Here is a 22633-nt window from a genome sequence, read left to right on the forward strand (position 1 = left end):
AAATACCCACACTAAATGACTCCATCAGAGGGGGAAGGAATGTGGTCTCTGCTGACTTACTGACAGTTTAAAAGTCGATGGTAAGGAGTTTCTGTTTGATGCGGAGATGGATAAGCAAACCCTGGATTATCTTGAGGAGTGAGGAAATATGGACTGAATGTGTTTCTAGAAAAATGATCCGAGCAGCAGAGTGAAATATGGACTGAAGTGGAGAGAGACAGGAGGTGGGGAGGTCAGCAAGGAGGCTGTAACAGTAATCAAGAAGGGGTAGGATAAATTCTTGAATTAATGCAGTAGCAGTTTGGATGAGGAGGAAAGGACAGATTTTAGCAATGTTATGAAGGTTGGACTAACAGAATTTAGTGACAGATTGAATATGTGGGTTGAATGTACTTTCTAAGCACTTAGTACAGTGCTCTGCACACAGTGAGCGTTCAATAAATATGATTGAATGAATGAGAGAGGTGAGTCACCAAGGTTACAGGCTTGTGAGACAGGAAGGATGGCCATGCTATCTAAATGATGGCAAAGTCAAGGGGAGGACAAGGTTTGGGTGGGAAGATAAGGAGTTATATGTTTTGGACATGTTAAGTTTGAGGTGTCAGCAGGTCATCCAAGGAGGAAATGTGAGACTGCAGAGAGAGAGAGGGATCGGGGTGGAGATGTAGATTTGGGGATCATCTGCATAGAGGTGACAGTTAAAGCCATGGGAGTGAATTTGTTCTTCAAGAGAGTGGGCTTAGATGGAGAATAGAAAGGGAGCCAGAACTGAACCTTGAGGGACTCCTCCTTGAGGCAGAGGAGGAGTCCACACAAGAGACTGAGAATGAGGGACCAGAGAGATAAGAGGAGAACCACCAGAAGACAGTGGCAGTGAAGTCAAGATTCTGTAATGTTTCCAGGAGAAGAGGAGTAGGAGAAGAGGGGTGGTTGACAGTGTCAAAGGCAGCTGAGAGGTCGAGGAGGAGTAGGATGAAGTAGAGGCCGTTGGATTTGGCAAGAAGGAGATCATCGGTGACCTTCGAGAGGGCAGTTTCTGGGAAAGAAGGGGACGGAAGCCAGATCGGAGGGGATCAAGGAGAGAATTAGAGGAGAGGAACTTGAGACAGTGGGTGCAGACAATTTACTGAAGGAGTTTGCAGAAGAATAGCAGGAGGGAGTTGCGGAGATAACTGGAGGGGGCCATGGGGTCAAGGGAGGGCTTTTGTAGGAGGAGGGAGACATTAGCATGTTTGAAAGCAGTGAGGAAGAAGCCATTGTAGAGCCAGTAGTAGAAAACAGCAGTTAGGGAGGGAAGAAGCCAGGGGCAAGTGTTTGTATGAAGGGATGGGGTCGGATGGACAGGTGGAGGGGGTGGATTTTGAGAAAAAGCAGGAGGTCTCCTCTTGAAATACTGCTGGAAAAGATGGGAAAGTTGAAGAAGGGGCAGAAGGAGGAAGGGACTGGAGAGGAGTAGGGGAGATTTTAGGGAGATCGCGCCTGGCGGTTTCAATTTCCGGCGCTTCGTACGGTGCCTGGCACATAGTAAGTAAGGCCTTAACAAATACCATAAAAAAATTCTCAGTAAAGTTCATGACCAGCTCATTAGGGACAAGAGATGGGTGAGGCGAAGGTGTAGGAGGTTTAAGGAGGGAGTTAAACGTATGAAACAATTGCTGAGGGTGATGAGCATGGGAGTTAATAAGGGTGGAGATACAATTTTGTTAGACATAGGAGAGGGCTGAGATAAAGCACGCAAGGATGAACTCGAGGTGGACGAGGTTGGCCTGATATCTGGATTTCTGCCAGTGGAGGTGGAGTTGGAGGTGATCCAGGGCTGTGGGTTTGTGGTAGAAGATCCTCTAGGCTGTCTCCCCCTCCAGACGGCCAGCTCGTTGTGGGAAGGAATGCGTCTACCAACTCTATTATATTGTGCTTTCCCAAGTGCTTAGGACGGTGCTCTGTACACAGTAAGCACTCAATAAATACAATTGGTGGTTTGAGTGATTAACAAATAGTATGACGATGCTGATGATTTTTCGTCGTTATCATTATTACAATACCCAAAAGATCCTTGTCAAGGCGGGAGAAGCAGGTATCCTTATCTCCAATTACAGGTGAGGAAACAGAGACCAGGAGAGGTTAAGTGACCTTTACCCTGTATGACCCAGAAGTCCAGGGGCAGAGTCGGGGCAACCATCCAACACCCACTGCTCCCAGAGCTGAGATCTTTCTGCTAGACCACGCCGCTGTAAGCTCTGCCCTCTTTTGGCTACCTTTCAGACTTTTCCCGAGATGTGGACCTCATTCTCAATACTCTGGACAAGGAAGACAGTGAGGACCTCAATAAGGTAAGACAGGTCAATAAAGTCCTGCATACGTCTTCTCCAATGACGACTCCGAAGAATTGCAACGGTAGTAATAGTATTTATTGAGTGCTTACTGTATGCAAAGCACTGTATTAAACATAGGGAGAGAATGCACAGGGGGTAATTAAAACCACCGGTCCCTGTCCCTTGGGGGACTCCTGGTATAGGTTCGGGGGCGGGGGCCTGGTGACACACTCATGAGGAAATAGGAAACAGCATAAAAGATCAGGACTGTAGGTATCACAGTGCAGAATTTTTTTTTAATGAATGAAATGCTCTTATCCCCCAGATGACTCAAAAGAACATGTTGCCAAACACTATATTAAGATCACCAGGTAGGACATGGTTCCTGTTCCATTTAGGGCTCATAGACTAAGGAGAAGGGAGAAACTGTGTGGCCTAGTGGATAGAGCACGGGCCTGGAGTCAGAAGGACCTAGGTTCTAATCCTGACTGTCCCTTCTCTGCTGTGTGACCTTAGGCAAGTTACTTCACTTCTCTGGGCCTCAGTTACCTCATCTGTAAAGTGGGAATTAAGAGCTTGAGCCCCATGTGGGACCGTAAACCCATTGTGAGCAGGGATTGTATCTCTTGATTGTTGTATCATACTTTTCAAGTGCTTAGTACTGTGCTCTGCACACAGTTAAGTGCTCAATAATTATGATTGAATGAATGAATGCCAAGGACTGTGTCCAACTTGATTAGCTTGTATATACCCCAGCAGTGCCTGGCACACGATAAACGCTTAAAAAAATGAGTGACAAGGACTTCATAAAGAAATCCATTTTACAGATGAAGAAACTGAGTCCCAGAGAAGTGAAGTGACTTCCCCAACGTCCCCCAGGTGACAGTTAGCCAAGCTGGGATTCAAACACAGGTCTCCTGTGACTCCTGGGACTGAGCTCTTTCCATTAGGCCACACTGCTTCCCTGTTGTTCTCTCTCAGACGTCTCGTACAGCGCATACACCCAGCAGACCCCGGACGAAAATATGACCGAGTGGCATTAAAGATGCAGATGTCAACGATAACTCTTATGTGTCCACAGGAATGCATATACAACTGTTTCATTGCTGTTCTCCATAGCAACAACCCCTTGGATGACAAAGTTATCCAGAGGATGATCTTCCACGCATCCAAGGACATGCACGACAGCACCGTGAGTTAGGGATCTCAATAATACCAGCCACAGGATTCCCAAGGAGAAACTCTTGTTCTCCATTGGTCTGGTCTCCATAGTAGCTGGAGTCGTGGCCTCCTAGCTGCTTCCGTAGCATTCTTGCTTCCATGGGGTTTCTGGTCAAAGGATCGTTACAACAAATGCAACACAAAAAGCGCTTTTATTTTCCCAAGTGCCTATCTGTTGTTTATTTTGTTCAGTGTTCACCACATCCCTGTGCGGCAGGAAGAGGCAGGAATAGTCACCCCCTCTAAGCCCGTCATTGGGCAGGGATTGTCTCTATCTGTTGCCGAACTGTACATTTCAAGCGCTTAGTACAGTGCTCTGCACAGAGTAAGCGCTCAATGAATATTATTGAATGAATGAATCCCCATTACCCAGATAATAATAAAAGGTTCAGCTCATGTTTCCCCACTCCTCAAGAAACTCCAGCTGTTTCCCTTCCTCCTCCACATCAAACAAAAACTCCTCACCGTTGGCTTTAAAGCACTTAATCACCTTGCTCCCTCCTACCTCACCTCTCTACTCTCCTACTACAACCCAGCCCGCACACTTCATTCCTCTAATGCTCCCTTCCCGCCGACCTCTCGCCCACATCCTACCTCTGGCCTGGACAGATAATTGCTCTCCCCCACTTCCAAACCGTTTTGAAGGCACATGTCCTCCAAGAAGCCTTCCCTAACTAAACCCTCCTCTCTTCTTCTTTCACTCCCTTCTGTGTCGTTCTTAACTTGCTCCTTCATTCATCCTCCCTCCCTTCCCTACAGCACACGTGTATATATCTGTAATTTATTTATTTATATTAATGTCTGTCTCTCCCCCTCTAGACAGTGAACTTGTTATGGGCAGACATGTGTCTGTTGTCATATTGTACTCTCCCAAGGACATAGTATGATGCTTTGCACACAGTAAGTGCTCAATAAATACGATTGAATAATCATTCATTATGGTACTTGTTCAGCACTTACTACATGCCAAGCGCTGGCCTAATCACTGGGGTAAATAGAAGTTAATCAGGTTGGACACAGTCCCTGTCCTAGCCTAAGTAGATGGGAGGAAGATTTAATCTCCATTTTGCAGGTGAGGGAACTGAGGCACAGAGAAGGTAAGCGACTTGTCCAAGGTCATGCAACAAACATATGACAGAGCCAGGATTAGAACCCAGATCGACTGACTCCCAGTTCCATGCTGATTTTCAACTGAGGAGATTGAGGCCCATGGAGGATAAGTGACCTGCCCAAGGTCACTCACTAAAGAGGGCGGTGGCTGAGCTGGGATTAGAACCCAGGCACCCTGGTTCCCAGACTCATATCCCTTCTACTAGAGCCTCCCCCATTGGAGGACAACCATGGGAGTGGCTAGCAAGAACCCTGTTTAAGCGGTGTCAAGGTGTCTGCAAGCTGCTCACCCTGAGAGAAATAGAGAGAGAGAGAGTGAGAATGAGTGTGAGTGAGCTAGTTGAGCCATCTTGCAGTTTGCGAATACTTGAGGATGTGCTTGAGTGAACTAGTGGAGCTATGCGAGGTGTTTGTGTAGCCGTGCAGGTGAGCAACCGGCCATTCCCGGCACTGCAACGTCCTATTTCAGAACAACAAATCACTTCCTATCCATCCATCAATCAGTCGTATTTATTGAGTGCTTACCGTGTGCAGAGCACTGGACTAAGCGCTCGGGAGAGTAGAATATAACAGAATCGGTAGACCCGTTCCAGTCTTCTGTGCTCAGCTCTGAGAGCTGCCTCATGAACAGCACTGTGGGAGATCTCCGGTGTTCAGGACGGCATTCCTGCGGCGACTCCGGACTGTTTCCCTCCCAGGTCTCTGCCTAAACTTTCTCCCTCTCCCTCCCTGACCATGCTAAGTCGACACCGGGCAGCCTCATGTCAGTACCCCCACATCTGTGCCAGCCAAACTTGCAGCTTGGCGAAAAACGCAGACCTCTTCCCACCCTCTTCCTTCCCGGAATTCTCGTAAGGGACGTGTCTGTCGGTCAGTCGTTCAGTCATGTGTATTGAGCGCTTACTATGTGTAGAGCACCGTATTAAGCGCTTGGGAGAGTACAATACAAGAATAAACAGACACATTCCCTGCCCACAACCAGCTTACTGTCTAGAGGGGGAGGCAGACATTTAAATAAATTGCAGATATGTGCATAAGTGCTGTGGGGCTGGGAGAGGGGAATGAATAAAGGAGCAAGTCAGGGCGACGCAGAAGGGAGTGGGAGAAGAGGGAAGGTGGGCTTAGTCAGGGACGACCTCTTGGAAAAGAGATGTCTTCAATTAGGCTTTGACACGGGGAGAGTCACTGTCTGTCAGATATGAGGAGGGAGGGCCTTCCAGGCCAGAGGCAGGACGTGGGCAAGAGGTTGGCGGCGAGACAGACGAGACGGAGGCACAGTGAGAAGGTTGGCATTAGAGGAGCAGAGTGTGCAGGCTGGGTTGTAGAAGGAGAGAAGCGAGGTGATCGAGTGCTTTAAAGCAGGTGGTGAGGAGTTTTTGTTGAGCGGAGGTGGATGGGCAACCACTGGAGTTTTTAAAGCCAATGGTGAGGAATTTTGCTGGGGGGTGTCCCCGTCTGTTCCAGCTGCCCCGAGAAACGCGGATGCTGAGCGGGGACGTGTTGGTGTCCCTGGGCCGGCATAACTTCAACTGTGTCATGTACGAGCTGCAGAAGCACTTCCGGGTCCTGGAGCTGCCGGACGAATTTACGGTCCTTGCTCTGGCGGACTTGGCAACCACGTACGGTAGGCTCCTTTCCGGCCTGCTTTTCTCGTCTCTCCGGCACGCGGGCGAGGGGAAAAGAATGCAGCTTTGGGAGAGAAAAAGCCCGCAGTCAGGGAGAACAGCTTTGTTGACCCTAACGAGGCGATACCAGAATGTTACTCGAGGGCAGGGACTACGTCTTCGCCAGGCAATCAGTGGCATTTATCAAATGCTCACTGTGCGCAGAGCACTGTGCTAAGTGCTTGAAAGAGTATAATGAAACAGAGTTGGTAGACACGATTCCTACCTCTAGGAGCTGACAGTTTATAGGTGGAGACATTAGCCGCACGGTACAGTGGATAGACCTTGGGCCTGGGAGTCAGAAGGTCATGGGTTCTAATCCTGGCTCCAACACGTCTCTGCTGTGACCTTGGGCAAGTCACTTCACTTCTCTGGGCCTCAGTTACCTCATCTATAACATGGGGATTGAGACCGTGAGCCCCACGTGAGAAAGGGACTGTGTCCGACCCGATTTGCTCGTATCCACCCCACTGCTTAGTACGGTGCCCGGCTCATAACAATTGCTTAATAAATACCATTATTGTTATTATCATTATTGCAGGTTCTCAAGTGGTCTTATGTAGCTTTCCGTATACAGTAGGCATCCAGGACAGCGTTCTGCACACAGCAGCCATTCAGTACAGTGCTTTGCAATCAGAGGACACTCAGTAGAGTGTTCTATATCCTCCCGTGGTTTAGAATTGTTTTCGTTTTAAAAATGAAATCCTGGTGACAGTTGGCTCTGTGAAGTGTAGCCCACCCCTCGCCCCTCTCTGCTAACTATGACAAGCCCCAGGGATAGGAAGGGGGGCAATGGAGAGGTGGGAGGCAGTAATGGGGACTTGGAAGAGGAGCCAGGTGATCTCCCTGGTCCGCACCGTGCCGGTTTGCCCAGATTTAGCCAGGGCCAGGAGCTGCAGGCTATGGCAGAAAGGGGAAGGGGAAGGAGAAAGGGAAGGGAAAGGGGAAGGCCAAAGGTAGGAGGAGAGAAAGGGTGAGGAGAAAGGAAGGGGGAGAGCAAAGTCTAGAAGAAAGAGAAAGGGAAGGGCAGAGCTGGAGCTGGACTCAATCAGTCAGTCTATCGTATTTATTAAGCCCTTACTCCGTGCAGAGCACTAAGCACTTGAAATAAACAGACACATTCCCTCGGCGCATTCACTCAGAAACCCATCCACGGTTCACATTTCCGTTGGGTGAAAATCAAGGCGAAACCGTTCCCAGCCTCATCTTCCCTCTCCTCTCCCTTCTCCCCCACAAATCGCAGCTCTGGGAAAGGTGGTTGGATTTCAGGGTCGAGTAAGTCTAGAATGGGAAAGCGGAATCATGATAAAGGAATTGGTTGCCTTTGCACCTGACAATGTCAAATCCTAAAATCCCATCTTGGAAGGAAGGCCACCACAGACTTACAGTCTAGAGGGGGAGACAGACATTAATATAAACACATAAATTACAGATATGTCCGTAGGTGCGGTGGGGCTGGGAGGGGGGATGAACAAAGGGAGCAAGTCAGGAAGACGCAGAAGGGAGTGGGAGAAGGGGAAAGGAGGGTTTAGTCAGGGAAGGCCTCTTGGAGGAGATGTGCTTTCAGTAAGGCTTTGAAGGTGGCTAGAAGAATTGTCTGTTGGTTATGAAGAGGGAGGGTATTCCAGGCCAGAGGCAAGTCATTACCCTATTTATTTTATTAAGGAGATGTACATCACCCTAATTCTATTTTTTTGCTATTGTTTTAATGAGATGTTCTTCCCCTCGATTCTATTTATTGCCACTGTTCTCGTCTGTCCGTCTCCCCCGATTAGACCGTTAGCCCGTCAAAGGGCGGGGACCGTCTCTATCTGTTACCAATTTGTACATTCCAAGTGCTTAGTACAGTGCTCTTCACATAGTAAGCACTCAGTAAATACTATTGAATGAATGAATGACATGGGCTAGAGGTCAACAGAGAGAGAGAGAGGAGATGGAGGTTCAGAAATAAGGTTAGCATTAGAGGAACGAAATGTGCAGGCTGAGTTGTAGTGAGGTGAAGTGGGAGGGAGCAAGGGGAGGAGAAGCAGCATGGCTCAGTGGAAAGAGCCTGGGCTTGGGAGTCAGAGGTCCTGGGTTCTAATCCCATCTCTGCCACATGTCAGCTGTGTGACTTTGGGCAAGTCACTTTGGGCCTCAGTTCCCTCATCTGTAAAATGGGGATTAAGACGGTGAGCCCCACCTGATCACCTTGTATCCCCCCCCCTCCCCCCCCCAGGGCTTAGAACGGTGCTTTGCACATAGTAAGCACTTAACAAGTACCATCATTATTATTATTATCGAAGGCTTTAAATTCACAGCAGCGACCACGCTCGACTCACAGCAGCTCACAGAGCTGGCACCACCAGGCTTCATTTAAAAATGAAGACAAGCAATATTAGAGTCAGGTGGGAGAGACCGGGGAAATGAGGAGGAGCAAAGTTTGTGACGTAGGGGAGAAGCAGGAGGGTAGCTGGGAACAGGAGAGGGTAGGAAGGGAGTAATCACTCAGGGGTATTCGCTGAGCGCTTACTGTGTGCAGAGCTCTGTGCTAAGCACTTGGGAGAGTACAAGAGAACAGAGTTGGTAGACACGTTCCCTGGTCCACAATGCGCTGACAGTCTAGAGGAGGGACAAGAAGAGTCAGAGAAGAAATTGACTTATCCTGCCGTGATTGGATGTTAGACTGCGGTAGTTGTTGAGGTTTGGTTTGTTCTTTTAAAATGGTGTTTAAGCGCTTACTATGTGCCAAGCACTGGGGCGCTGTACTAAGGTAACAACAGTAGTACTTATTAAGTACTTTGCTAAGAGCCAGGGTAAGTAGAAGATTTTTAGACCGGACACACTTCCTGTCCCACTTGGGATTTGCAGTCGAAGGGAGGGGAAGAGCGGGAATCTGATAACCATTTTACGTAATGAGGAAGCAGCGGGGCTTAGTGGAAAGAGCACGGGCTTGGGAGTCAGAGGCCATGGGTTCTAGTCCCGCTCCGCCTCTTGTCTGCTGTGTGACCTTGGGCGAGCCACTTCACTTCTCCATGCCTCAGATACCTCCTCTATAAAATGGGGATAAAGACTACGAGCCCCACCTGGGACCACCTGATTACCTTGTATCTCCCCCAGCGCTTAGAACAGTGCTTGGCACATAGTAAGCACTTAACAGATACCAACATTATTATTAATGAGGAAACTGAAGCCCAGAGAGGTCAAGTGAGTTGCCCAAGGTCACCCAGCAGGCGAGTGGCAGAGCCAGACTAGAAGGCAGGTGTCCTGGGTCCCAGGCCTGGGGTCTATGTATTAGGCCACACTGCCACTGAGTGCATGCGACATCTTCCGGTGGCCCAACTTATGTGAGGGGACGGGGGGAGTGTTGGTCGGGGGGGAGGTTGGTACCCAGAGTAGGTTGGTAGGAGAAGATTCCTTCAGCCTAAGGACGTAACACGGGTCTCCCCTGCACCGCTGTTTTTCTCTCCCCAGTGTCCCAAAGCATCCCGTTCATGACCCTGATCCTGGTCACCATGCAGACCATGCTGCGCATGGCCGACGACGAAAAGATGAGAGGAGCGTTCTGCATCGGTGCGGAGTTGGAGATATTCCTTTTCCTTGCAGAACGTGCCCTTAAAGGGCGCGCATTCACCGAGAAACTCATCCACGGTTCATATTTCCCTTCAGTGAAATTCATGGCGAAGCCGTTCCCAGCTTCGTCTTCCCTCTCCTCTCCCCTCTCCCCCACAAGTCGCAGCTCTGGGAAAGGTGGTTGGATTTCAGGGTCGAGTCAGTCTAGAATGGGAAAGCGGGATCGTGGTAAAGGAATTGCTTGCCTTCGCACCTGACAATGTCAAATCATAAAATCCCGGCTTGGAAGGAAGACACAGAGGTGGCGGTTCTCCTCCTGCCCCCGGGCAGAAGTTTTTTGGGGTTTTTTTGTGATATTTATTAAGCACTTACTATGTGTACTGTACTGCGCACTGCGATAGATATAAGTTAATCAGGTTGGACCCAGTCCATGTCTTCATGGGACTCTCAGTCTTAATCCTCATTTTCCAGATGAGGGAACTGAGGCATAAAGAATAAAAATAATGTTGGTATTTGTTAAGCGCTTACTATGTGCAAAGCACTGTTCTAAGCGCTGGGTAGATGCAGGGTAATCAGGTTGTCCCACGTGGAGCTCACAGTCTTCATCCCCATTTTACAGATGAGGTAACTGAGGCCCAGAGAAGTGAAGTGAGCACACAGCTGACAAGTGGCAGGGCCGGCATTCGAACTCGTGACCTCCGACTCCCAAGCCTGGGCTCTTTCCACTGAGCCACGCTGCTTCCAGTTAAATCTCATCTAGTTGCAAGGTGATCAGGTTGTCCCATGTGGGGATCACAGTCTTCATCCCCATTTTACAGATGAGGTAACTGAGGCCCAGAGAAGTTTAGTGACTTGCCCAAGGTCACACAGCTGACAATTGGCAGAGCAGGGATTAGAAGCCCTGACCTCTGACTCCCAAGCCGGGGCTCTTTCCACTGAGCCACACTGCTTCTCTAGAAGCGACTTGCCCAAGGTCACCCAGAAGACAAGTGACAGAGCTGGGATTAGAGCCTAAATCCTTCTGATGCCCAGGCCCGTGTTCTATCCACTAGGCCACACTGCCGGGTGCAGGTTTTAATTTCTTACAGATTTACAGGAAAGTGTGCCTTTGGACATCTCCGGCAAACTCGGGCTCATGATTAAGAGAAGCAGCATGGCCTTGTGGAAAAAGCACGGGTTTGGGAGTCAGAGATCGCAGGTTCTAATCCCGGCTCCGCCACTTGTCAGCTGTGTGACTTTGGGCAACTCACTTCACTTCTCTGGGCCGCAGCTACCTCATCTGTAAAATGGGGATTAAGACTATGAGCTCCATATGGGACAACCTGACTATCTTGCATCTAACCCAGCGCTCAGAACAGTTCTTGGCACATAGTAAGGGCTTAACAAATATTATTATTATTATCATTAACTGCACGCTGTGGTGGTCTCCTGTCCCCTCGTGATTTGAAACCAGCCCAGGTCGCACCGAGTCTTTATTCTGGCGTTTATTGTGCCCTCCCATCTTGGGACTGATTTTTTTGACTTTTCCATATGGCTGCTGACAGGCAAACGGGCATTTGGGCAGACCAGCCTAGCACGGTCATTGTAAGAGGGGGTGCTCTCCTGATCGGAGGCCTGACGAGGATCTGAGTGCAAAGAGGCCGGCACAGAAACAGAAGCAGGCCCCGTCGGGAGCAAAGCTATCGGTGTCACAAGGATCTACGCTTTCCTGTACGCAGTACGGAAGAGGGCACTTCATAATAATAATTGTGGTATTGAAGTGCTTACTATGTGCCAGGAACTGTCCTAAGCGCTGGGGTGGATACTAGCAAATCGGGTTGGACACACTCTCTGTCCCGCATGTGGCTCATAGTCTTATTCCCCATTTTACAGATGAGGTAACTGATGCACGGAGAAGTTAAATGATTTGCCCAAGGCCACACGGCAGACAGGTGGTGGAGCAGGGATTAGAACCCGTGACCTCTGACTCCCAGGCCCATGCTCTATCCGGAAGTCTATGCTGATTCTTGATCTGAATCAATCAACTGTATTTACTGAGTGCTTCCTGGGGGCAGGGTTCTGTACTAAGCGCTTGGGAGAGTACAACATTATAACAGAGCCATTCCCTGCCCACAACAAGCTTACATTCTAGCCCTGGTTGTCACCTTTCTCTCCCCTCTAGAATGTAAACTCGTTGTGGGCAGGGAATGGCTCTGTTATAGTGTTGTGTTGTACTCTCCCAAACCCTTAGTACAGAGCCCTGCGCCCAATAAGCCCTCAGTAAATACAACTGATTGAATCATTGATTAATTATCCATCTCTCCGATTAGCTAATAATGGTATTTATCGAGCACCGCCCATCTGCAGAGCACTGTAGTAAGTGCTTGGGAGAGTACATCAGAATCAGTGCGCATGTTCCCTGCTCATAACGAGCTTATAGTCTAGAGAATAACACCTATTTGCCATTCCTCAGATGTCATCTCTAATAATGATAATGGTCATGGGTTCTAATCCCAGCTCTGCCTCTTGGCTGCCGTGTGGCCTCGAGCAAGTCACTTCGATTCTCTGTGCCTCAGAAACCTCATTTGTAAAATAGGGATTGAGACTGGGAGCCCAGCGTGGCAACAGGGACCGTGTCCAACCCGATTTGCTTGTATCCAGCCCAGTGCTTAGCACAGTGCCTGGCACGTAGTAAGCGCTTGACAGATACCGTAATTATTATTAATCATTATTAATCGGAGTATCCGTTCAGGGCTTTTTCCATGCTTGTCTCGCTCTCGAAAACGCAGCTCTAGAGAAATTCAGCAAGGCCATTGAGGAGTACATCAAGAAATGGCAGGACTGTCCATATCCCAGAATGGACATCAACCGCTTCTTGGATAAGATCTTCATGATATTTTGCCACATCATGGACAACTGGGTCCCGCGGGCGGCCTCTCCCGCGGTGAGTGAGTTGGGAGCGGTTGGGCCCCGCTCTCGTCGCAGGGTTTGCTTTGCCGTCCCGGTTCCGCAGTTCTGTGCCACCAAAAGAACCGGGTTACTGTCTGGCCTTCCGCCAGGTAGTGACTTTGACGCTGACTAGAGTACGTCTGGTTCTCCTCAGGAAAGGCCTAAATACCAGGGCGGCTGGCACCGTCACCGTCACGGGGAGGCAGGGTGGCCTAGTAGAGAGATCTTGGGAGCGGGAGGCCGGCAGCCCCATTTCGAGGCCCGGATCCACCATGGGTGTACCGTGTGGCCTGGGTCCAGTCACTTACCCCACATCTGGGCCTCGGTTTCCTCAGATGTAAAATGAGGCCCCGACGGGGTAAGGACCGTACCCAATCTCATAGCCCCGTATCTGCAGGACAGCGGGAGAATTAGAAGCAGTGTGGCCTACCGGAAAGAGCACGGTCCTGGGCGTCAGGGGGCCTGACTTCTAATCCCGGCTCTGCCAGTTGCTTGCTCTGTGACCTTGGGCAAGTCGCTTGACTTCTCTGACTTCTCAGTTTCCTCAACGGTAAAATGAGGATTAAATATCTGTTCTCCCTCCTACTTAAACTGTGACCCTCATTTGGCAGAGGGACTGTGCGACCTAATTAACTCCTAGTTAATTAGGGCGACCTAATTAACTCCTACCTACCCCAGTGCTTAGAACAGTGTTTGACACGTAGTAAGCACTTAATGATGTTGGCATTTGTTAAGCGCTTACTATGTGCAGAGCACTGTTCTAAGCACTGGGGTAGACACAGGGGAATCAGATTGTCCCATGCGAGGCTCACAGTCTTAATCCCCATTTTACAGATGAGGGAACTGAGGCACAGAAAAGTTAAGTGACTTGCCCACAGTCACACAGCCGACAAGTGGCAGAGCAGGGATTCGAACCCATGACCTCTGACTCCCAAGTCCATGCTCTTTCCGCTGAGCCACCCTGCTTCCCAACAAATGCCATTTGAGAATACCATGGGAGAAGCAGTGTGGCTTAGTGGAAAGAGCACGGGCTTGGGAGCCAGAGGGCCTGGGTTCTAATCCCAGCCCCATTACTTGTCAGCTGTGTGACTTTGGGCAAGTCACTTCACTTCTCTTGACCTCAGTTCCCTCATCTGTAAAATGGGAATTAAGACTGTGAGCCCCACGTGGGACAAACTGACCACCTTGTAGCCCCCCAGGGCTTAGAACGATGCTTGGCACATAGTAAGTGCTTAACGAATACCATCATCCTCAATTAAAAAAAAAATACAAAATGAAGGGCTGGCTTCCATCATGGCCTGAAATGGAGCTGACCAAATGAATGGTCTCCCTTCCCTCTGATTCTCCTCATCCTTGGAGTAATAGTGGTAATAACGTTAACATGAGTCGTAGTAATCATCATAGCATTTAATGCGCTTCTGGGCACCTGTACCAGACTCTTTGGAAGACTAGAACCATTTACTGAGCAGTAGGTTTATGCAGAGCACTGAATAATAATAATGTTGGTATTTGTTAAGCGCTTACTATGCGCCAAGCACTGTTCTAAGTGCTGGGGTAGATACAGGGTAATCAGGTTGTTCCACGTGGGGCTCACAGTCTTCATCCCCATTTTCCAGATGAGGTAACTGAGGCACCGTGAAGTTAAGAGACATGCCCACAGTCACCCAGCTGACAAGTAGCAGAGCCGGGATTCGAACCCATGACCTCGGACTCCCCGGCCTGGGCTCTTTCCACTGAGCCATGAAGCATCTGGCCTAATAGAGCCTAGTACAGCCTAATATAGAGAGTCCAGGTGGGGAATCAGAAGATGTGGGTTCTAATCCCGGCTCTGCCACGTGTCTACTTGGTTACCTTGGGCAAATCACTTCATTTGTCTGTGCCTCAGTTACCTCATTTGTCAAAGGGGGATTAAGAGTGTAAGCCCCATGTGGAACAGGGACTGTGTCCAACCCCATTTGCCTGTATCCACTCCAGCGCTTAGAGCAGTACCAGGCACATAGTAAGCTCTTAACAAATATCATAGTCATTATTATCACTGTTATAATGAAGTGACGGAGACACATGGAGCTTACAGTCTAATGGGGGAAAGGAACAGAAAAATATTTTCAGCTAGAGGTGTCAAACATAAATAACGGTATACATGAGTGCTAAGGAGTAGGTAGATAAGTTCGTCAGTGCTAGAGCTGGCCGAATGGATGATACGGCTCGGGGGGCTGGAAAATCAGTTGGGGAAAGCTGGTTGGAAGAAAGGGGATTTTAGGAGGGATGGGAATGTGGGAAGAGCTGGGGTCTGTTGGCTTTTTGTTTGTTTTGTGACACTCGTTAAGCACTTACTGTGTGCCAGGCAATGTTCTAAGCGCTGGAGTGGATAGAAGCTAATCAGGTTGGACGCAGTCCCCGACCCACGTGGGGCTCCCCCATTTTCCGGATGAGGTAACTGAGGCCCAGAGAAGTGAAGTGACTTGGCCAAGGTCCCCCAGCAGATACGGGGTGAGCCAGGTTCCGAGCGCACGCTCTTGCCACTGGGACCTCTCTGCTTTCCTCGCTGGTTGTCCCACTTGCCCAAGTTCCAAGCTGGGGGACAGCATGAAGCCTCTAGGGTTAGGGTCCACCGTCTCTGGCGGGCGGCGGTGAGAGGAGCGGGTCTGCAGTCCTCTTCGGGGGAGGCAGGGTGTTAACCCCCTGAGGTCTCGGGGGGCTTCCTTCTGCGCAGACCAGCCTGGCGGTCATCAAGGCTTACGGCCCGTCCGTCTCCTTGCTGCTGCACCGGGAGGAGCTCCGGGAGTTTGCCCTGAGCCAGGTGCCCTGGCTTCTTGCTCAGTACAAGGACACGGAGACAGACTTCTTTGTCAGCCAGGTGAGGAAAGGACGCTTGCTCAAGGGCAGGGTCTTTATTTTATTCGATGGTGGGGATGGGGGAGGGCTCCCGGGGCTTGGCCCTGTGGACCGTCCCAGCAGAGAGACCCCTGCAGCCAGTGGGGAGGGGCCCAATAGTCGATCGATCAAACCGTCAGTGGCACCATGGACCTTGAGGCGCTCCATCATCTCTCCCGCTCCTGCCTCATCCTGCTGCTCTCCTACTACAGCCCAACCTGCACGCTATGCTTCTCTAACTCCAACCTTCTCACTGTACCTCTATCTTGTCTATCTCACCACCGAACCCTTACCCACATCCTCCCTCTGTTCTGGAATGCCCTCCCTCTCCTCCCCTCCGCTCAGCTAAGCCCCCTTTCCCCCCTTTCCCTCTGCTCCTCCCCCTCTCCCTTCCCCTCCCCTCAGCATTGTGCTCATTTGTATATATTTTCATTACCCTATTTATTTTGTTAATGAGGTGTCCAGCCCCTTGATTTTATTTATCGTGATTAAGTTGTCTTGTTTTTGTCCGTCCGTCTCCCCCGATTAGTCCGTAAGCTCGTCTATGGGCAGGGATTGTCTCTATCTGTTGCCGAATTGTACATTCCAAGCGCTTAGTACAATGCTCAGCACATAGTAAGCGCTCAATAAATACTATTGAATGAATGAATATGCCTTAGAACCCCTCTCCCCACCTTCAAATGCCTCTTAAATCACATCTCCTCCAAGAAGCCTTCTCTGATTGACCCCTCATTTCCCTGACTTCCCTCTGAATTTCCTGTATGCTCGAGACAGTACCCCTCAAGCATTTTGACTCTATGTGAACGATTCCCAAATCTGCTTCTCCAGCCCTGATCTCTCTCCTTCTCTGCAGTCTCACATTTCCTCATGCCTTCAGGACATCTCTACTTGGATGTCCCACTGACATCTCAAACTTAGCATGTCCAAAATAGAACTCCTTATCTTCCCCCCCCAAACCCTGCTCTTCTCCTAACTTTTCCATCATTATAGGCAGCACCACCATCCTTTCTGTCTCACAAGCCCGTAACCTTGGCGTTATCCTTGACTCCTCTCTCTCATTCAACCCACGTATTCCATCTGTCACTAAATCCTGTCGGTTCAACCTTCACAACGTCGGTGAAATCCATCCTTTCCTCACCATTCAGAGTGCTATGACATTAATCCAAGCATTTATCCTATCCCATCTTGATTATTGCATCCAACTTCCTTGCTGACCTCCCAGCCTCCAGTCCATATTTCACTTTGAGCTCGGATCATTTTTCTACACATAGGTTTTGTCCATGTTTCCCCACTCCTCGATAATATTAATAATGGTATTTGTTACGCACTTTGTAAGAGGCACTATACTAACCTCTGGGGTGGATACAAGCAAATCGGGTCGGACACAATCCCTGTCCCACTTGGGGCTCACAGTCTCAATCCCCATTTTACAGATGAGGTAACTGAGGCCCAGAGGCGTGAGGTGACTTGCCCAAGGTCACACAGCAGATACATGATCAGAACCAATGATCTCCTGCCTCCCAGGCCTGTGCTCTATCCATTATGCCAACCTATTCACCGTACCTTGATCTTGTCTATCTTGCCACCGACCTCTAGCCCACATCCTGCCCCTTGCCTGGAACACCCTCCCTCCTCATATCTGATGCACGATCACTCTCCCCACCTTCACCGTCTTATCGAAGGCACAGCCACTTGTCTGCTGGGTGACCCTGGGCAAGTCACTTCACTTCTCTGTGCCTCGATTTCCTCATCTGTAAAATGGGGATTGTCCAGCTGATTTGCTTGTGTCCAACCCGGTGCTTAGAACAGTACAATAAAAACCACAATTATCCAAGAAGCTTTCCCTGCCTAAACCTTAATTTCCTCTTCTCCAGCTCCCTTCTGCATCACCCTGATTTGCTCTCTTGATTCACGCCTTTCTAGCCCCACGGCCTGTAAACTCTCTGTGGGCAGGGAACGTGTCTACCAACTCTGGTACAGTGCTCTGCCCCCAGTAAGTGCTCAATCAATATGACTGATTGATTAATGAACTGCTCCACAGGGCAGCCACCAGCCGGGTTATGTCATCTTCTGTTTCAGAGTCTGAAACAGATTCTAGCCGCTGCCGCCGATTATGGAATTTGCCTTCCAAAGACCATCCGGCAACCAGTCTTTACTGAGCTGCACTCTCGGGTAAGAGGCCCCTGAGGCCAGATCTTGGTTACTTACTGCTGGCACTTCTAACTGCCCGCACGACGCGTCCTGTACTCTCCCAAGCACCTACTACGATGCTCTGCACACAGTAAGCATTCGCTTAGTGGAAAGAGCACGGGCTCGGAAGTTAGAGGTCATGGGTTCTAAAACCTGCTCTGCCACTTGTCTGCTGTGTGAGCTTGGGCAAATCACTTAACTTCTCTGTGCTTCAATTCCCTCATCTGTGAAATGGGGATTAAGACTGAGCCCCACGTGGTTCAACCTGATGACCTCGTATCTACCTCAGCTCTTAGTGCTGGGCATATAGTAAGCGTTAACAAATACCATCATTTTTATTATTATTAATATTACTAAGTATTATGGATTGATCGATTCTGTTTGCTTTGATCTCTCTCTCTCTCCCTTTTATAGATTTGCAAACCCCCACTCCCGCGGATAGAGGAAAATGAGATGGAAGCTGCCTCTTGCTTCCTCTTTCTGGGTAAAAGGAGAATGGGCCACAGGGATTAGTTTCCCCATTTTTCTCCACCAAGTCCTTGCATGATTTTGTAAAGCATCCCTTCACTGCCGCCAGTGGTACCCTGGGGCTGTAGGGCTCTGAGAGTTGGTACCATTTTCAGGGTAGGGACTTGAGAACTGAAAAGGTTTCCAACTCTCCTTCTCATCTCCGGTCAAGGACCTTGGCTGCGGAGAAGGCTGGGCGGTTGCAGGCTGGCACGGTGCTCTGGAATATGCCCTGCTGGGGAATAGGGCCAAGGTCTGGGACTCGCCCCCCCGTGTTGAGAAGCAGCATGGCCTAGTGGCTAGAGCACAGGCCTGGAAGTCCGAAGGACCTGGGTTCTAATCCCGGCTCCGCCACTTGTCTGCTGTGTGACCTTGGGTAAGTCACTTCACTTCTCTGGCCCTCAGTTCCCTCATCTATAAAATGGGGATTAAGTCTGTGAGCCCTGTGTGGGACAGGGACCGTGTCCAACCCGATTTGCTTGTATTTACCCTAGCGCTTAGAACAGTGCCTGGCACACAGTAAGTGCTCAACAAATACCATAATTATCAGTTATTACAGTGTGCAGAGCACTGGAATAAGCCTTTGGTATAAAACAGAACTCAGAAACCTGGCCCTCAGGAAGCTTACGTTTTGGAGACAGGCAAGAGGGAGCAAGAAGATCAACAGATACAACTGGCAACAGCAAAAGTATTATTCTGATGGCGGAGGGTATAGAGTGCTTAGAACAGTGCTTGGCACATATTGAGCACTTAACATATACCATAATTATTATTATTACTCAGCCTTCAGCTGCCTCTGCCCAATCTGGGGAATCTGTGAGATCACTGTGGGCAGAGAACGTATCTGTTTTTGTTACATTGTACTCTCCCAAGCACTTAGTACAGTGCTTTGCACCCAATAATAATAATAATTATTATGGCACTTGTTAAGCGCTTACTGTGTACCCAGCACTGTTCTTAGCAATGAATTAGATACAACGTAGTCAGGTTGGACACAGTCCCTGGGCTCACACTTTTAATCCCCATTTTACTGATAGGATAACTGAGGCCCAGAGAAGTAAAGTCTTGCCCAAGGGCACACAGCAGACATGTGGAAGAGCTGGGATTAGAATCCATGACCTTCTGACTCCTAGGTCCGTGCTCCATCCACTAAGCCACGTTGCTTCTCCTATGATTGAATGAATGCTCTGTTTGGGTGTTTTGTCCACACTGGACCCCCTGTACCACCGGATCAGGGCTCGGGTGGCAGGGCCCTGGATCCTCCTTGGGGGTCCGTGCCAGGGGCTCAGCTTGGGACAGTGGGCAAGAGCCCGTCCAAGCGCAAGGGCAGCGTGAGGGGGGTCAGCCATCCAGGGAGGCCCCGCTCACCTCGCCGGTGACGGAGCTGAGGCCCGGGTGCCACCACCGAGCGAGATTTGCCCCCCTGCAGCCCGGTCCAATACGGCAGACCTGCTGGAGTTCTATGACGACATGATGAGGAGCAGTCATGAAGCCGTGCGCGTGGGCACGCTCGCTCTGCTGAGGTCGGCCCTCTGTGTCAACGGTAAGGGCGCGGGACAACCAGCGGGACCTAGGGGAAAGAGCGCGGGGCTGGGAGTCGGAGGACCTGCGTCCTCATCCCAGTTCCACCAGCCGGCTTGCTGGGTCACCACGGGCAAGTCACTTCACTTCTCTGGGCCTCAGGTAGCTCATTTGCAAGCTGGAGATTCAAGGTCTGTTCTCCCTCATTCATTCATTCAATCAATCATGTTTATTCCTTCTGTCCGTCTCATCTCCAGTCAAGGACCTTGGCCGCAGAGAAGACCGGGCAATTTATGCCCGGCACGAGAGCTGGCGTGGTGCTCTGGAATATGCCCCGCTGGGGAATCGGGCCAGGGTCTGGGACTCGCTCCTTGTGTTGAGAAGCAGCACGGCTTAGTGGATAGAGTCACCTCACTTCTCCGCACCTCAGCTAGCTCATCTGCAGGTTGGGGATTCAAGGCCCGTTCTCCCTCATTCATTCAGTTGTATTTATTGAGCGCTTACCGTGTGCAGAGCACTGTACTAAGAACTTGGGAGAGTACAGCGCAACAATAAACAGTGATATTCGCTGCCAAAAATGAGCTCAAGTCTAGAGTGGGGGAGACAGACATCAATACAAGTCAATTGAAATGTGCCCTCCTACTTAGACTGTGGGAGGGAACAGTGTCTGATTATCGTGCATCTACGCTGGTGTTAATAGAGTGCCTGGGACATAATAAACACTTAACAACACGGTTATTTATCATTACTATCATTAAGCTCAAAACACCCCTTACTCATTCCCCGTTTCACTTAGTAGTAATGATGGTATTTGTTAAGCGCTTACTATGTGCCAAACACTGTTCTAAGCACTGGGATAGATACAAAGTAATCAGGTTCCCGCACGTGGGGCTCGCAGTCTTCATCCACATTTTACAGATGACGAAACTGAGGCACAGAAAAGTTAAGTGTCTTGCCCAAAGTCACACAGGTGATAAGTGGTGGAGCCGGGATTAGAACCCACGACCTCTGACTCCCAAGCCTGTATTCCTTCCTCTAAGCTGTGCTGCTTCTCTATCATTTAGTTAAGTTTTTTGCACCCAGTGGAGGCCAGTAGATACCCTCTCAGGGTCACACCTGGAGAGTTTCCAGTCTTCTACCAGTCTCGGCTATGGGAGGGAGAGTCAAGCAGAGGCCTGTCCATTCCATTCCTAGCTTGGCCGGTGGCTAGGGAGTGGAAGGCAAAACTCACCTGTGCTGGGCAGCAGTGGCTTGGGAGAGAGTTGAGGGTGGAGACTCAAGTTTACTGCGGGGAAGGAGGCATTGGAAAACCCCTTCAGGATTTTTACCAAGAAAACTCTCTGGATCTAATAATAATAATAATGTTGGTATTTGTTAAGCCCTTACTATGTACAGAGCACTGTTCTAAGCGCTGGGGTAGATAGAGGGTAATCAGGTGGTCCCACATGAGGGTCACAGTCTTAATCCCCATTTTATAGATGAGGGAACTGAGGCACAGAGAAGTTAAGTGACCTGCCCACAGTCACACAGCTGACAAGTGGTAGAGGCGGGATTCGAACTCATGACCTCTGACTCCCAAGCCCGGGCTCCTTCCACTGAGCCCCGCTGCTTCTACTACCAGAACGATTGAAGATGGAGAGCGGGGCGTTCCGGGAGAGGTGTGTCCATGGCGTCGCCGTGGATCAGAAATGACTCGGTGTAAGATAAGACAAGGAGGCCAGGGGAGGCCCAGCGTGACACGCCACATACAGAGTCACAATGCTGGCTATTTACTGAGTGCCCACTGGATACAAAGCAATGTCCAAAGTGGTAGGAAAGGTACAAAAGGAAGACACACAGCCCTGCCCAAAAATAGCTTACCCTCTAAATAGCTTACCCTCTAACAATAGAGACAGGCATAAAAATATAAGTAATCAAAATAAATGAGCATCTATGGAAATCCTCTGGATGGGTATAAATAAAAATGTAAGTTCTAGAGACAGCTGGTAAATTGATCTGATGAAGAAATTCATTAAGGAAGAGTTTGGGAGGACATCCAGTACGTTGCTCTGCGAACGCTAGGTGCCTAGGATCACGACTGATTTTGATGGGTCTGTTTGTGAATATTTTTTTGTTTGAGACAGGATACTGAAAGGGACTGGGGTGAATCGAGTAGTGGCCTGACCTAGTGGCTAGAGCACAGGCCCGCGAGTCAGAGGATCTGAGTTCTAATCTCCTTTCCTCTTCTCCCTTCTGCAGTACCTTGACTTGCTCCCTTTATTCATCCCCCACCCAGCCCCACAGCACTTATGTACGTATCTGTTATTTCATTTGTTTATACCAATGCCTATCTCCCTCTGTACTGTAGACTGTAAACTCACTGTGAGCAGGGAATGTGTTTGTTATATTGTTCTATCGTACTCTTCCAAGCGCTTAGTACAGTACTCTGCACATAATAAGCACTCAATTCGCTCTCACGGCTTTGACTACCATCTCTACGCAGATGACACGCAGATCTACATCTCCGCCCCCGTCCTCTCCCCCTCCCTTCGGGCTCGCATCTCCTCCCGCCTCCGGGACGTCTCCACCTGGATGTCGGCCCGCCACCTAAAACTCAACGTGAGCGAGACCGAGCTCCTCATCTTCCCTCCCAAACGCGGTCCTCTCCCAGACTTCTCTATCACCGTGGATGGCACGACCGTCCTTCCCGTCTCTCGGGCCCGCGATCTCGGTGTCATCCTCGACTCGTCTCTCTCGTTCACCCCACGCATCCTA

At 49.7% G+C, this 22633-nt stretch overlaps 1 protein-coding gene across 3 annotated transcripts in view; it reads left to right on the top strand.

Annotated features, from left to right (window-relative positions):
- The window catches only part of MROH2B (maestro heat like repeat family member 2B), a 74404-nt gene that overhangs the window by 1913 nt on the left and 49858 nt on the right, over nt 1–22633 (top strand). For 2 of the 3 annotated variants that reach the window (XM_029058973.2, XM_039911528.1), the window contains exons 2-10: nt 2263–2330; nt 3394–3504; nt 6108–6267; nt 9761–9859; nt 12628–12782; nt 15501–15644; nt 17741–17833; nt 18266–18335; nt 19788–19901. In XM_029058973.2, the coding sequence (XP_028914806.1) occupies nt 2263–2330; nt 3394–3504; nt 6108–6267; nt 9761–9859; nt 12628–12782; nt 15501–15644; nt 17741–17833; nt 18266–18335; nt 19788–19901 (1014 nt within the window). The remainder of the gene's footprint in view (nt 1–2262; nt 2331–3393; nt 3505–6107; nt 6268–9760; nt 9860–12627; nt 12783–15500; nt 15645–17740; nt 17834–18265; nt 18336–19787; nt 19902–22633) is intronic. The other variant, XM_039911529.1, reaches the window with a different exon arrangement.

The sequence above is a fragment of the Ornithorhynchus anatinus genome, chromosome 3, assembly GCF_004115215.2.
Source record: "Ornithorhynchus anatinus isolate Pmale09 chromosome 3, mOrnAna1.pri.v4, whole genome shotgun sequence".
Classification (NCBI taxonomy): Eukaryota; Metazoa; Chordata; class Mammalia; order Monotremata; family Ornithorhynchidae; genus Ornithorhynchus; species Ornithorhynchus anatinus.